The sequence below is a fragment of the Poecilia latipinna genome, unplaced genomic scaffold, assembly GCF_001443285.1.
Source record: "Poecilia latipinna isolate Pla-1442-1.1 unplaced genomic scaffold, P_latipinna-1.0 Scaffold595, whole genome shotgun sequence".
In the NCBI taxonomy this organism is placed as follows: Eukaryota; Metazoa; Chordata; class Actinopteri; order Cyprinodontiformes; family Poeciliidae; genus Poecilia; species Poecilia latipinna.
The window spans coordinates 468,187-481,749 of record NW_015113211.1 but is presented as its reverse complement, the minus strand read 5'-3'; the positions used below and the strand labels follow the sequence as shown (position 1 = coordinate 481,749).

The following is a 13,563-nucleotide window of genomic DNA, read 5'->3' as shown; positions in this document are numbered from 1 at the left end:
AAATGTATAACACAATCAACCGTCTTTTAGTAGAAACAGACTTGTTATAAATTGTGCAAAAATATAGAAGCAAAACTGTCAAATTTTAGTTGTTGTTCTGTTCTAAACGTGTTTATTTTTGTAAAATAAATTCTGCTGTTTATAGAGTAGCACAGGGAGTCTGTGGCGTCCGTTTGGACTGGCTATTGGTTGTACTCGGCAGCTTGAAAACCCTGACCCCCACAGCTTTCTAATTTGAGATCTAAAACACACTGTCCGTGCTTGCATGACTAGAACATCTTCAGAGATTTTCCGCAATTCGTGACTGGGACTTTGCAAACATGTGGAAGAAGGTGCTACGTTCGGATAAGACCAAAACCTGACGGGTTTTTTTTTTCTGTTTGGACCTAAAAGTAAAACTTTGCATGTGGCATAAAAATCTTAAACGCAACAAACTCGTAATGAAACAAAGAGGTGGCAGTATCACATTATGGGGGAAGGCTCTATTCAGCAGGGAGAGGGAAGCTGGTCAGAGTTGAGGAGGATACCTTGAGCTACGCATCTCCTAGCAGGACACCCTTAAACACATGAAGGAGTCTGACTGGCAGTGCACAGCAAAAGATGGAGGGAGTGTGCTACTCTCTGCTTAATAGTGCTGATACTTTTCCTGCCACCTCATTAAAAGGACCTAAAACTGCAGGATTACTAAAGAGGAACATTTTAGCGTCTGTCGGCACAATGCACCTATTCAAGGATTATTTTCTTTATTTCTTCACAATAAGAGTCTCTGACTTATTTTGCCAGATAAAGTCTTCTTCTGGTTGGCAGCGTTACAAGGCAGATTTATTCTGGCATCATATTACCAGATCTCATGCCAGGGGTTGTCCTGGCTATTTGTTATTTGGATCAGGCCTACTTTAAAAGAGTAATCACGTCAGGCTAAACAGACAAGAAGCAGAAAAACAGCTTGGATTTGTTCCATTACCCACACCTCTATAATGCTTCGCCAAAAGAGCGCGTTGACTGTAGGCAGACAGCTTATGGGAGAAGCTTTGGCACGGCTTAATCAAAAAGGATATACTTAAAACCTTGTGTTTGCAGGGAGGCCGACGTTGAGTGTCATTGTGTTTGGCCAATGCTAGCAGACGTAGACCACATTTTAAGACTCTAGCAGCTCTCTAAAGGATCCACACCAAATCCTGTTAGGCCTAATTGAGTTTGTGTTTTTTCACATGAGAGTAATTAAAGCAGCATTATCTTTGTGTTCAGGTGGGAAGCCTTTCTTTACTAGGAACCGTTCAGAGCTGAACGGGACCTTCATCAATACCAAACTGAAGAAGAGCCGTCGAGGGTTTGGGTTCACCGTTGTTGGAGGGGACGAGCCGGATGAGTTCTTGCAGATAAAGAGTTTGGTTCTGGATGGACCGGCAGCCCTTGATGGGAAGATGGAGACAGGTTGGTGCCGTTGCGTTTATTATTTGCGAAGAAGGGGAGAACTGGTTCCGTTTCAGTCACTACACGCCCTCTTTCTCTCCACCTCGAAGGGGACGTGATTGTGAGCGTAAATGACACCTGCGTGCTGGGCTACACGCACGCCCAAGTGGTGAAGATCTTTCAGTCCATCCCGATCGGCTCCATGGTCAACTTGGAGCTGTGTCGCGGCTACCCACTGCCTTTCGACCCTGATGACCCAAACACCAGCTTGGTAACCTCGGTGGCCATCCTCGATAACAAAGATCCCATCATCGTCAACGGCCAGGAGGTCACAAGCAGCTACGACTCTCCATCCAGCCAAGGAAGTCAGAGCACCAACGGCCCAACCAACGGCGGACCGCCTCTCAATGGCTTCCCCCGACCTCACAGCCCCTCCACCGAGGTGGCCTCCGATACCTCCTCCCAGCTCGGATACTCTAGTGACGTGGTAACCCTGGCGTCGTCCATCGCAACGCAACCAGAACTCATCACTGTACACATGGAGAAAGGAGACAAGGGCTTTGGCTTCACTATCGCGGACAGCCTTGGCGGTGGAGGGCAGCGAGTGAAGCAGATCGTGGACTACCCTCGCTGCCGTGGCCTTAGGGAGGGGGACATCATCATCGAGGTGAACAAGAGGAATGTGCAGAGCATGTCTCACAACCAGGTCGTGGACATGCTCAGCAAGTTACCGAAAGGCAGCGAGGTCACCATGCTGCTGCAGAGAGGTGAGCAAATGCCTGATCTTTATTTTTCTTACACATATACATTTGGTCTGTGGATAAGCTTCCAGGCTGTGTTTAAACTCATCAGCACAGATGGAAGTGAGAAAGCCAGAGCTGAGATCTGTGGCAGGCTCTGATTTATGTGCCCATATGCTAGAGCGCTCCAAAAAATAATGAACCTTTGCCATGAACGACTGCTCAATGCTATTGACGAAAATAATAGCCTTCTGCCTTACAGGCTGTTTTCACTCACAGAGCTCCTTTATCGACACACACATTTATTTATTCATGCAAACAGACATTGTTGGGGAAAAAAAAAAAGATTGGATTGCGAACAAGGCAAAATGGAGAGCGCAGTGATTATGGTAAGGAGGACAGGAAGGAGTACTAGAGGAAGTTCAAATAACATTTGAGGAAATGAATGATCATGGAGAGGATGAGGTGCTCAGTGAATGGCACTGACGAAAAGATTATGCAGTGTCTGGCAAAATTATTCACAACCCTTGATTTTTTTTATTTATTTTGCTGTCATATTAAAACCATAAATGACAATATTATTATATGTGGATTTCATTTTGTGACAAACCAACACACAGTAGGGCTTGGTTGTGAACTTAAGAGAAAAAGAATACATTGTTTTCATTTTTTTTTCCCACCCCCAAGTAAAAACCAGAGGGTGGTTTGCCTGTTTATTGTTGAGCCATAAGGTGTAGCTTCTACTCTTTTGGGGTATTTCTCTGTCAGCTTTGGATGGCTAGAGACATTCCTCTTCATAAGATATTTCAACTTCAGCCACGTTGGACAAAATATGTCTGTGAAGAGCAATTTTGGAGTCTTGCTACAGATTCTCAATTTCATTTAAGTTTAGGTTTTGACTGGGCCATTCTACCACATGATCTCAACAACCCAAATGGCCATAAATACAGCTATTTATGGCATACTGGAGTTCTGATTGTCAATACCAGACTGCCAACTACAGCCTGCACATCTTTTCCTACCACTTCACTTTTGTGTATTACCTTGCGTTGGTCTGTTTTAAAATAAAAAGACAATAAAATACAAAGTTTGTATCAGTGTAGCAAAATGTGAAAAAGCTTAAGAGGTCTGGATTCTTCTGCAACGCAGTGTGGCTGACCTGAAATGGAAACGGCAACGTTAGAAGAAGGAGGGTTTGAAGTGTAAAGAGGGGGGGGAAAAAAAGACCTAAAGCGCTGTGGTGTTTCAGGTCAAAGAGCCTGAATATCCTCTCCTGTTGTTCTTACTCTCTCACACCAACCTTATCTGTCTCCACAGATGCCCTCTACTTCATCCCTCTCCGCTTTGTTTGCCAGTTGACAACCTGTCTAGTTTATTTTGAGCTCTCTCTGTGCCCATGTTAGAGCAAATGGCTTTAAAGATGCAGCCAATTGGGTTAGGGTTTTCTTTTTTCTCTTTCTTTCTTTTCTCTACACCTACCAGGCTTCACTTTGAGCTGAAGTCTGTGGCATTTTGCCCTTAACATAAATTTTCCAAGTTCTTGAGCCGGTGTCAGTTCTTTGCAAACAATACAGCAGCATGTGAAGGATTCTGCTCAAGTTGCACCACTCACGGCTTTTGTTACGGCCACTGATTGACAATCATTGTTGTGCCGGAACACCAAATGGGAACAAAGCAGCAGTGAACAAAGGATAAAAGTGCAATAACCGAATTTCAGCATTTCCCATCTGGTCCCTCTCAGACATACCGGTCAGTAATACCAGTATTGGTACCATTTTCTAGGTCAGATTGTCCCCAACTTGCATTTTAGCCTATTCATTGAAGGAAGAAAACAGTTGTTTTTTTTCTGTGTGCGCATGCATGGGTAATTTACAACCTCTGCAAGGTGATGTAGGTAAAACTGTCTGAGAAAATTCATCAAGTGAATAGCAACCACAAATGATATCTCACTATAAACCTATGCCTTTGTGTTACTCTCTCAATGTTATACCTGTATCTACATAAAATCATCCATTCAGTCACTTGCTCATTGTCTAGCCTCTTGATATGTGGCCAAGAAGAGAAAAAACAACAATACAAGTCCTCTTCTCCTTGCATTTGTTAATGAGCATCATGCCCTCATCATAATGCACACAAGCCCATAAAATAGTACAATCTCGCCTTGTTAAGGGATTTAAACTGTGCCTGTAAAACTGGTTGGACCTTAGTTTTTGCTGGAACTGTCCTTTATGGACACAAACTGACTTTAGCTGAGAAATATCAGAGTTTAAAATGAATATGGACAAATGACAAAAAAAAAAAAAAAATGGACCGGCGATCTAAACAGCCTTTTGATGCGTGTATTCTTCAACCCTGTTTACTGTTAATGAGGAACAAGAAGAGAAGCGAAACAGACATAAACAGCAAATATGTTTGCTTGTTTGCCGTCGAGGAGATTAATAAGAGAACATCAGTCTGCACTTCTCTCGTTTGCACAGTTAAACACCAAGTCCTGCTGATGAAGTGCTCAATTCCTTCGAACAAGCAGTAATGAGCGAGCCATGATAATTGGAACACTTCAGCGTCGACATCTTCCTTATGCAGACGTTGCTTGTCTGCCTTCGGTAAACACCATTGTCTTCGTTTGCTACTGCTATGCCAGATTTGCACGCAATTTTTGGACGAGTTGAGAAATGTTATATCATGACCGCCCCAACTCTGAGACGCCATATGCACGCCACAACTTCAAAATTTACTCACTTGACAAATGCAGCAACTGGGAAAATGTAACTTGATCTTGTGTTGCGCTATGCTGGAAACCTGTCTGCATTGATGAAGAGTGACTCACCTCAGCATGCCAAAATCTTCAGCTGACAACAGCCTATTGTCTATTTTTGGATTAATTCAGCTAATTTTTATAGGATTGGACATTCTTCCCCACAGTGATGTAGACTGATGGCAAGAAGGCCTTAAAAGCCAAAAATAAATTGTCAAAATATTAGTGGAAACTTGCAAAAAGCAGATGAGATAATCCTGTGAAAGGTTTGATTGACTATAGGGCTAATTAAGATTTTTCCATTGATTATTGTAAAGGGTTTTAAAACATTATGACATGCCTTTTTAAAAATGGGCATTATGGCAAAGGACAGATCAGTCCTGCATTGTACTGAAGTTGAGTCCAGCAGAAAGAGCCGACCTTTTCACATGTTGATGTTAAAAGTATTTATTTTTCTGCTGCATATGTATTCTTTGCTACAAATGATCCTGCGTTCTCCAATGAACCGCTATGTTATTTCATTTTAATGCAGCTCTAACATTACATAAAAATATTTAAATGAAAAATCTGCAAAATGTGCCAATCTTTTTGTCAGCTCACTTGGTTAGTTGTCAAAATAATTGATGGATTAATCGAACTAAAATAACTGTTAGTTGCAGCTCTGTTGCACAATCGGTCACATTATCTGAATCATGCTTCAGACTGAGGTTTGGTTCGTTTTTGCCATATACGCGTGTGATCCAGACGTTATTTACACAGATACATAGATGCCAGTAAGACACTTTCCCATTGTGATTAATTACAGACTAAAAGCTAATGTGTTCATTAGCTTCGCCAGATAAACTAAAAGGGAGTTTATGGAGTTTAATGACCTGAACTTATCGTCAGAATAATATCTTCCATTAGTCAAGACGGACGTACATATGTGGCGTAAATATCTCGCCTCTCTGGATTCCTAAATATTTTCCTCACATTTGCCATCTTCTCGAATAACCCACTATATATTTCACACAGCACACTTGCACTTCGTCATCCACATTATAGCATGCATATTAGAAACGGGTTCCCATGCAGGCCCACTCATGAGAACATTACCGACGGTCTCGTCACGCTGCCTTAATTACTCTCCTGCTCACAGTCTCTCCGCTGCTTTCTCTCTCCGGATCCCTCCACCAGCACACTGGCCTCTAATTGGGGTCCTGATGTCAGCTTTGCTTATAAACACCCGCACGTCTTGTTTTTCTCTGGTATTCTGCCTCACTCTCGGCCTCCGTCAGTCAGTCAAGACGGTTTTCCTCCCGGTTGGAACTGGCGCTCATTGTTCATGTACACACATGCTCGCCGATCCACGGCCGTGCATGCGTTCTCAGATCAGAGCCAGAAGTTCAGTCTTAATTGGTGGAGATTTGGCCCATCATCTTCCCCTCCACACCCCCTACTCTGTTTTTATACAGCTGACCCCCACCCCCACCCCCACCTGACTGCCAGGATGTATTCACACCCGCTCGCCCACATGAAAATCGGTCAATCCCTGAGGACCAGCTCACGAGGAAACACACTCGTTAAGAAACTCGTCTATTTGCTGCAGCATGCCCCCTCGTCTCTCTCCCGCTGTTTTTCCTCAGTGTGAGATCATATGCACGTGGAGAAAAAAAAATTAAAAATCTGATTTAAACTGTACACCAGCAATCTTTCTAGCATGTTTGTATCTTTTTAAGGCTTTGTGACCCTGTTCGGCTCAGTTTTAGACACTTAAACGAGTCCTTTTCAGACATGAGGGAGAAATTAATTTTTTTTTACATTTAGAAGTTTTCAAAGCAACAACCTTCCAAGCAACGACCTTATTCTCTGTTTCAGTGAAAGTCAGAAAGGATCTCTGTAGCACTGGGTATTCATTAACTGCATAATAAATAAAGTCAGTACATACTGATGAGGAAGCAGATGAAAACCTTGTTAGCCGTTTCTGGTTATTAAACCGTCATGTTTCATCTGGAGATCTATGAACAAAATGTCTTATTTTTTATTTTTTTTTAACAGAGATGCACCAGTCAGCTTTGTGGCCAATTTCTGTTTTCTCTCTTTTTTTTTTCTGAAGCTTTGAACTGCCAATCCAAATTTTAGCTGTTCTATTTAATGGGCTTTAAAATATATTTATTTTAAGCTTTCAGCAGTTGTTAGTTATTTATATGAGTAAAGGCAATGGCACAGTGCATATTAGAGAGCAGTCACTTAAAAATAAATGGTTTTACCAAATTTAGTCAGCAATTTAATGTTGCAATTTGGTGGAAAACTTACCACCGACGTGACTGTGGGATTTCAAGCTGGGGAATTTTAGAAATATTCCAAGTTGGAAAATTCCTGTCACAGTTATGGGAAATGAAAGATTTTTGGAGAATTAACTCGAACTGTGATGTAATTTAAACAAATTATCCAGACCTTAATATCAACACTGATTCGTCGTAGGCGGACATCAATGTGATATTTGCAAGTTAGACATTCATACCACGCATTATGCACACAATGTTTGTTTTTTTTGTTTGTTTTTTTAAACCCCAAAGATTTTATGTGCTGAAACCGGCGTTTCAGGTTTTAAACATCTAGATAATTTCTGAATAATACAGTTTCTAAAAAGTATTGTCTCTTGGCTGTTTTACTGCTTTTACAAATCAGTCAAGAAAATATGGCTTTTTAGCCAGAAACAAATAGAAAAAAAATCCCTTTAATGTAAAAGTGAAAACTGATTTCTACAAAAGATGACAAATAAAACTATGTAACATAAAATAAGTGCATAAATATTGACCACTGGGTGGTAAATACTTGGTGAGGCCTGAGGTTTATAGTGACATTGATCAAAAGAATGATTTTAATAACAGTAATAAAAAGTTTTTGTGCAAGAGATGCAGGTGGCACTCAAAAGGAAAGGAATTGAAGTTTTCTTTTCTTTTCTTTTACAGTATTCAATGTTGCCAGAAAAACAAAAAAATGTATCGTTTACTGCCACATGCATACATGGGAATACATTATTCAGCCTTTAATAACAACTACAGCTGTGCGTGTTAACCACGTCTGCCTTTGGAAATTTCTCAATACAACAGGTAGTCATAAAGTTGTAGCTAATTTGTGTGAAATCAGCCCAGCCTGACCTGCTAGCATTTCAATGTTGGCGTGTTACTCGAAGTCATTTGAGGGGTTGATAATAGAACACCAACATGTTCCTCTGCCAGATTATTGGAGAGCGGTGCCTGTGTGAAAAGGGCATTTTCTTCTCTGTGTGTGTGGGGTTGGGGAACTTTTACGTAGCAGCACATCAAGATACAGTTGTTCCAGGATCGTCTTACCGCTGAGATATATGCGCGTGTATACGTTTCTTTCAAAACCACGCAGGAATGATTTATTGCTTCGGCCGCCTCTGTATTTTGCGATACATTGCTCTTTCATTTGTTTAATTACTCTGCTCTAATGGGTTCATTTTCCCTCGCCTATCTTCTCTTACCTCCGCTGATGTGCTGCACGTGCCCATAATTCATTTCGGCCCTGACGTCTTTCCATTGTTGAGGCTGCTGATTTCCTCTCTGTTGATCCCTTTAAAAAAAAAAAAAAAAAAAGGTGCAAATGTTGCATGCTCCACAGGGACACACACACACACACACACACACCTGCTGTTTTAGCCTGTCAGTGAAAACTAGTTTCGGAGAAGAATTTCTCAGACGAAGCCTCTCGGTAGCCCAGCAGCTCAAACCATTAGTCAGCCCCTGAAAAGTAAAAACCTTTCTGCTGCTGTATGGATGCAACGCTCCACCCCACCTCTCCTCCTTACTTGTAAGCTGAAGCAGGTGTTGTATTGAATGCGACATAAGTTGTGCTTGATGGCAGCGAATGCTTGAGGCACTGTGCAGGAAATGGGGAGGATACAGAGCCGTGGTGGGGGGGGGGAAGAGGATGAGGAGTGGATGGAGGGATGTCGAAGGATTGGAGAGATGATGAAAAGGCAGCATTGAAACCCCAATGATGCTCTACCTTCCCACCCCCAACCCCCTCACATCTCTTCCTCCATGACTCATCAATCATCAGTGACACATTAGACCTGCTGGGTGTTAAGGACTCTCACTCCTAGGAGATGATGGGCTTTTTCCCCCATCTTGCACATAACCTGAGGTTGGACAAATGACAGGTTCCAGCACTAAAACTGCCAAGTGTCACCAGCTTCATTGGATTGGAAGAATGCCTCGCAAAGTTTACTGACTGCCGTGTTCTGGTTTTGGTAATCAGATGCATAAAATCGATCTCTGGTTACCTTTATTTGCACTGTAGGGCATGCATGCAGGTTCTTGAAAAAGTACTTATGCCCCTTGAACTTTTTTGTTGTTTTATTATTATCCTCCAACCATCTTCCACTCTATATATGGCTACAAATCTTTTAATACCAGGTTTGCATCTGGAAACTAAAATTTCTACTCATTCATCTCTACAAAGCAAGTAAAGATCAGTCAGATTAGATGGAGACCTGAACTCGCATCATTTTCCTCATTATTTCAAAAATGTTGCACTGCTTTTTGTTGGTGTATGACATAAAACCCAAGTAAAACATACATTTGTGATTGTAACATTGCGAAATCTGGTGTATGAATACTTTGGCATGACTCTGCACTGTGGCAGTAGATGGAGTATTATCAATTTTTATTGCTCTCATTTGTCCTTATCGTTAAGTTCTGATAGAAAGAGGTCTAAGGCAGTCTTGAAAACGGACGACGGGTGAAATGCACCGTCTTTGCTCCCTTTTTTGTTATTTACGGAAACGCAGCTCAAACGGGGTGAAAATGTGAAAGTCGATCATTGCCACACTTGACAGCTCCTGTTGGCATAATGGTGGGAAAGTGAACCAACAGCTTTCAAGTGCCTCCTGTCAAAAAGCACTCCATAGATCCGCGGCGCGCTTTGAAAATGAGTGCCGATACACGCGACTGTGTGAACTTGCATAACCCACATAATCAAACTATCGGTTGCATTTCTAAGGCCCATTTAATGTGGACAGGGTTGTATATGGCCATTAAGAGAAGATAAACTCTGATGATGGGTCCCTGCACAGACCAAAGCAGGAAATCAATTCACTGTACGGCCAGGAAGCGTTGTATTTTTTGCTCAGTTCGCATAAAAAAAATCTGCTGACTGTACGTTCCAAAGGCACCATAACGAACAGCACTGCGGTCCGGAAAAGCAATGATGAGGTGGGATGTGTGGGGTCGGGGTGGGGTGGGGGGTTTGGCTAGGTTGCCAATGATTCACCTCTCGTCACGTTAGGCTTGCTGAAGGCCCAATCCTGTGAGGCGCTGCTTGTTGCGCGGGGGACAAGGCGAGCCGCTTTCTCTCCCCACCTCCACCAGTCTACCCCGTCTTTAGACCTCCACAGCCAGAGCTGAGTGGAAAATCTCTACCACTGCACCATCTTTTGTTTCCATGACGATGCTCTGCCGACAGTCTGCGCTGGGTTCCCCTCAGGGTGGATTTGAGGGAGGCGGGTGCGGGCTTCACCCCTGCTTCTTTTGAAACCGCTACAAGCTAAACAAGTTCTAGACATAATAAAACAAACTTTGATTTCTTCTCTACACTTGCATAGATATTATCAGTTTTAAACAAGCTGCAGTCCAACAGACTGACGTGCCCAGCTGATGTGGGCTTGTTGCTTATCCATTCAGCTACAACTGTTGCTTGGGGAACGGTCTGCGAGTCGCCACAGCCACCAGGTACCGTCGCCACGGTGACAGATGGGCCCGCCTGTTGGAGGCCATCACTCTGAGGCGAGATCTACCGCTGCGTACATGCACACAGCAGATAATCTGCTTAGTAATGTCTTCCGTTTAGTGACTGCTGCGATGCCAGGTTGGTGCAACAGTTCCTGTCTGCCGACTGGAAACGTGCAGCACCTTTTGTTTACCCGGTTCAACAGAGCAAAGCTAATCCAAACCAGAGGGCTTTTTTTTTTATTATTTTGTTATTTCTCTCAAGTGGTACAGAGCAGTTTTTGTCAAACTACATGGAATTATTTGAACTTGGAGTATAAATAATTCAAAATTTTATTTCTGGAGATGCAACAATCAAGGTTTTGTGGCTGATTTCTGACCTCCAGATTTTCTTAATGGAGTTCTGCACTCAGATCATATATATATTTTTTTACATTTTCTGCCTTGGGTGGATATTAATTATTTATGTTAAGAGCGGAGGTGATGTCACACTGTGTGAGAGCAAGCAGTCGCCTGTTCAAAACTATGACAAAAAGAATGAGTTTAATTTTTATACTATTTTTATCATCATGCATTATCGATTATTGGGGTTTGTATTACTGTAACAGTTTGTTGTATTTCCACTGAATCGTTATTGAGATTTTCAAATCAGTCATGTTCAATCAAATAATAAAGCAGAGCAGATTTGCTGTACTCCATTCGGCCTTCCTATTATCTGCTGAGAGTGTTGCTCTCTCCCACACTTCGGCAATCTCAGTGAGCCTCAGGCATGTCTCAATGTTTTGTAGAAAATATAGTTTGCTTTTAAAAAATCTTCTTGCATCTCTGAGAAAAGCTTTCTTGGAGTATTCTTAGTTTAGTAAAAGCTTTGACACTGTTAAAGTCTAAAGATGAAAATAAGCCTCTTGGCAGCTCTGGTTTTTTTTTTTTTTTTTTTTTTTTTTGCCCTAAAGGATTTAGCTGAGCACTATCTCACAGGCAGCCAAAGCGCTGTCCAGTTCGCCCACCTGTCTAAAACCGCTCTTTCCTTCCTCTTGTGTGTAATTGGGTATGGAGGTCGGCCCAAACATCCACAATGCCTTTGATACAAGGGCTTCAGACGCATTCTGCTGCTACGCCTACAGACACACAAAAGCCAGCAGATCCGCCTCTGCCTGCAAATGTAATGCTGACCTTTTGTACCACTCACCTTTTTTGTTATTTCTGCTGTGATTTATGAGTCCATCTTTCAATTTTAAGACCAAATGTTAAGGCTGGGAAAAGGGTTTACATGATGGTTTTTTTTTTCTTTCACTTGATTTGAAAAGCCCACAACTAGTTGGAATTGTTCATTATTTTCAGGATTTTAAACATCTGTTACACGTTACAACTAGCTATTTTTTTTCTAAATCAGGCAGCATCACATTGTCTGCAATTGATGAGGCAAAACCGTCTTTTAATTCTAAACACGTAAACCAAAAGTGTCAAGTTTTGATGTGCTTTTTAAAGATTTAGTCAAGATTAGATAAATGATAGGGCTCCACGAGGAATCCCATAATTATCTGTGGAACCTGCTGCACATTTTTCTCTTTTGTTACGTTTATTTGGTAAAAATATTCAAAATAGACCTCAATGACTATATCACCCAATATTTACAATAAAAAATATTTTGCTTGCATACAAACAAAATGACTGACTACATGAGATGCACCAATTCAGAAATCCTTCGTTGGAAGCAAACCTGATATCTGCATTAAAGAACTCTAGATCTACCCCTGGTCTCTTTCATTTGCATTCTTATAAAAAAAAGAATTAGAAATTGTGAAGGACAATATGATATTGTCCAGGAAAATCCTGATCTCTACTTATTAATCAATCAATCTCTTTATTTAGACACAATTATGGTCCATAAACAGACAAAAACAAGAACAATAAAAAAAAAGAAAAATCAAAATATATAATGAAATAATCAATCACTGATATATAAACTAAAGCGCCAATGATTCCACAAACTGGAGAAGAATCTCACTGAGCTTTGAACAGGATTGGTCAAAGTCTGAATGATGCTGTTTGCAGAGTCTGTTAATCTACACATACATCTGTGCATAATGTTTCGAAGCACAGCAGGGCAGGTTGGTACATTGACATTCACAAACATCTGACTGGCACTACTCCATCACGACACCCTAAGCAACAGATGACCAATAAATCTGCCAGAGATCAGAATTGGCCAATTATCCCCCCAACTGGCTCAGATCAGTGCACAAAAGATCAGATAATCATTAATTGTACTTTTTGCATCAACACTAAAAACATCCACCATTTTCATTCCATAAGCACATTAACAAGGGCTGTGTGTGTGTGTGTGTGTGTGTATGTATATGTATATATATATATATATATATATATATATATATATATATATATGTATATGTATAAAATTTAAATGTAACATAAAAATTCCAGACTCATCAGATCAAACTCTAAAGAAAACTATAGGAAAAGTCAAATATGTGCGTCTCTAATGTTGACTGACGGCATCCTTTTCCCAGAGCAACAAGCCATTTTTGGATTGACATCATGATTGTCTCAAATCCCGAATAAATCACTCTGAACAGTCCGGGGGAGAGGGAGAGCAGGTGGGAGAAAAATGGAGGGGAAAATTGAAGTATGGAGGACTGGGAAGAAAACTGCTCCAGACGGAACGCAGTCGGAGGTGTCAGCTGTGAATGAACCCAGATGTCTGAGAGATAAAGCAGAGAGGAGCCTGTGTGCACGCATGTCTGAGCAAGATCATATCCCCTCAGAGTCCCTAAAGGATTCACACAATAGTGGCCCCATTTCCTTGGAAGAAATCGCCTCGTTTTCAAACACTGCGCGAGGCTGGCTGTTTCTTACAGGTGTAGTAACAAACCCCCATATTCAATTAAAAAAAAAA

General features: G+C 41.5%; 1 protein-coding gene across 4 annotated transcripts in view; it reads left to right on the top strand.

The window, feature by feature from the left end:
- The first annotated feature begins 1,196 nt into the window (after positions 1–1,196).
- magi1b (membrane associated guanylate kinase, WW and PDZ domain containing 1b) overlaps positions 1,197–13,563 on the top strand; it is a 46,817-nt gene continuing 34,450 nt past the window's right edge. For all 4 annotated transcript variants that reach the window (XM_015042574.1, XM_015042572.1, XM_015042573.1 and 1 more), the window contains exons 1-2: positions 1,197–1,434; positions 1,524–2,180. In XM_015042574.1, the coding sequence (XP_014898060.1) occupies positions 1,212–1,434; positions 1,524–2,180 (880 nt within the window). In that variant the 5' untranslated portion in view covers positions 1,197–1,211. The remainder of the gene's footprint in view (positions 1,435–1,523; positions 2,181–13,563) is intronic.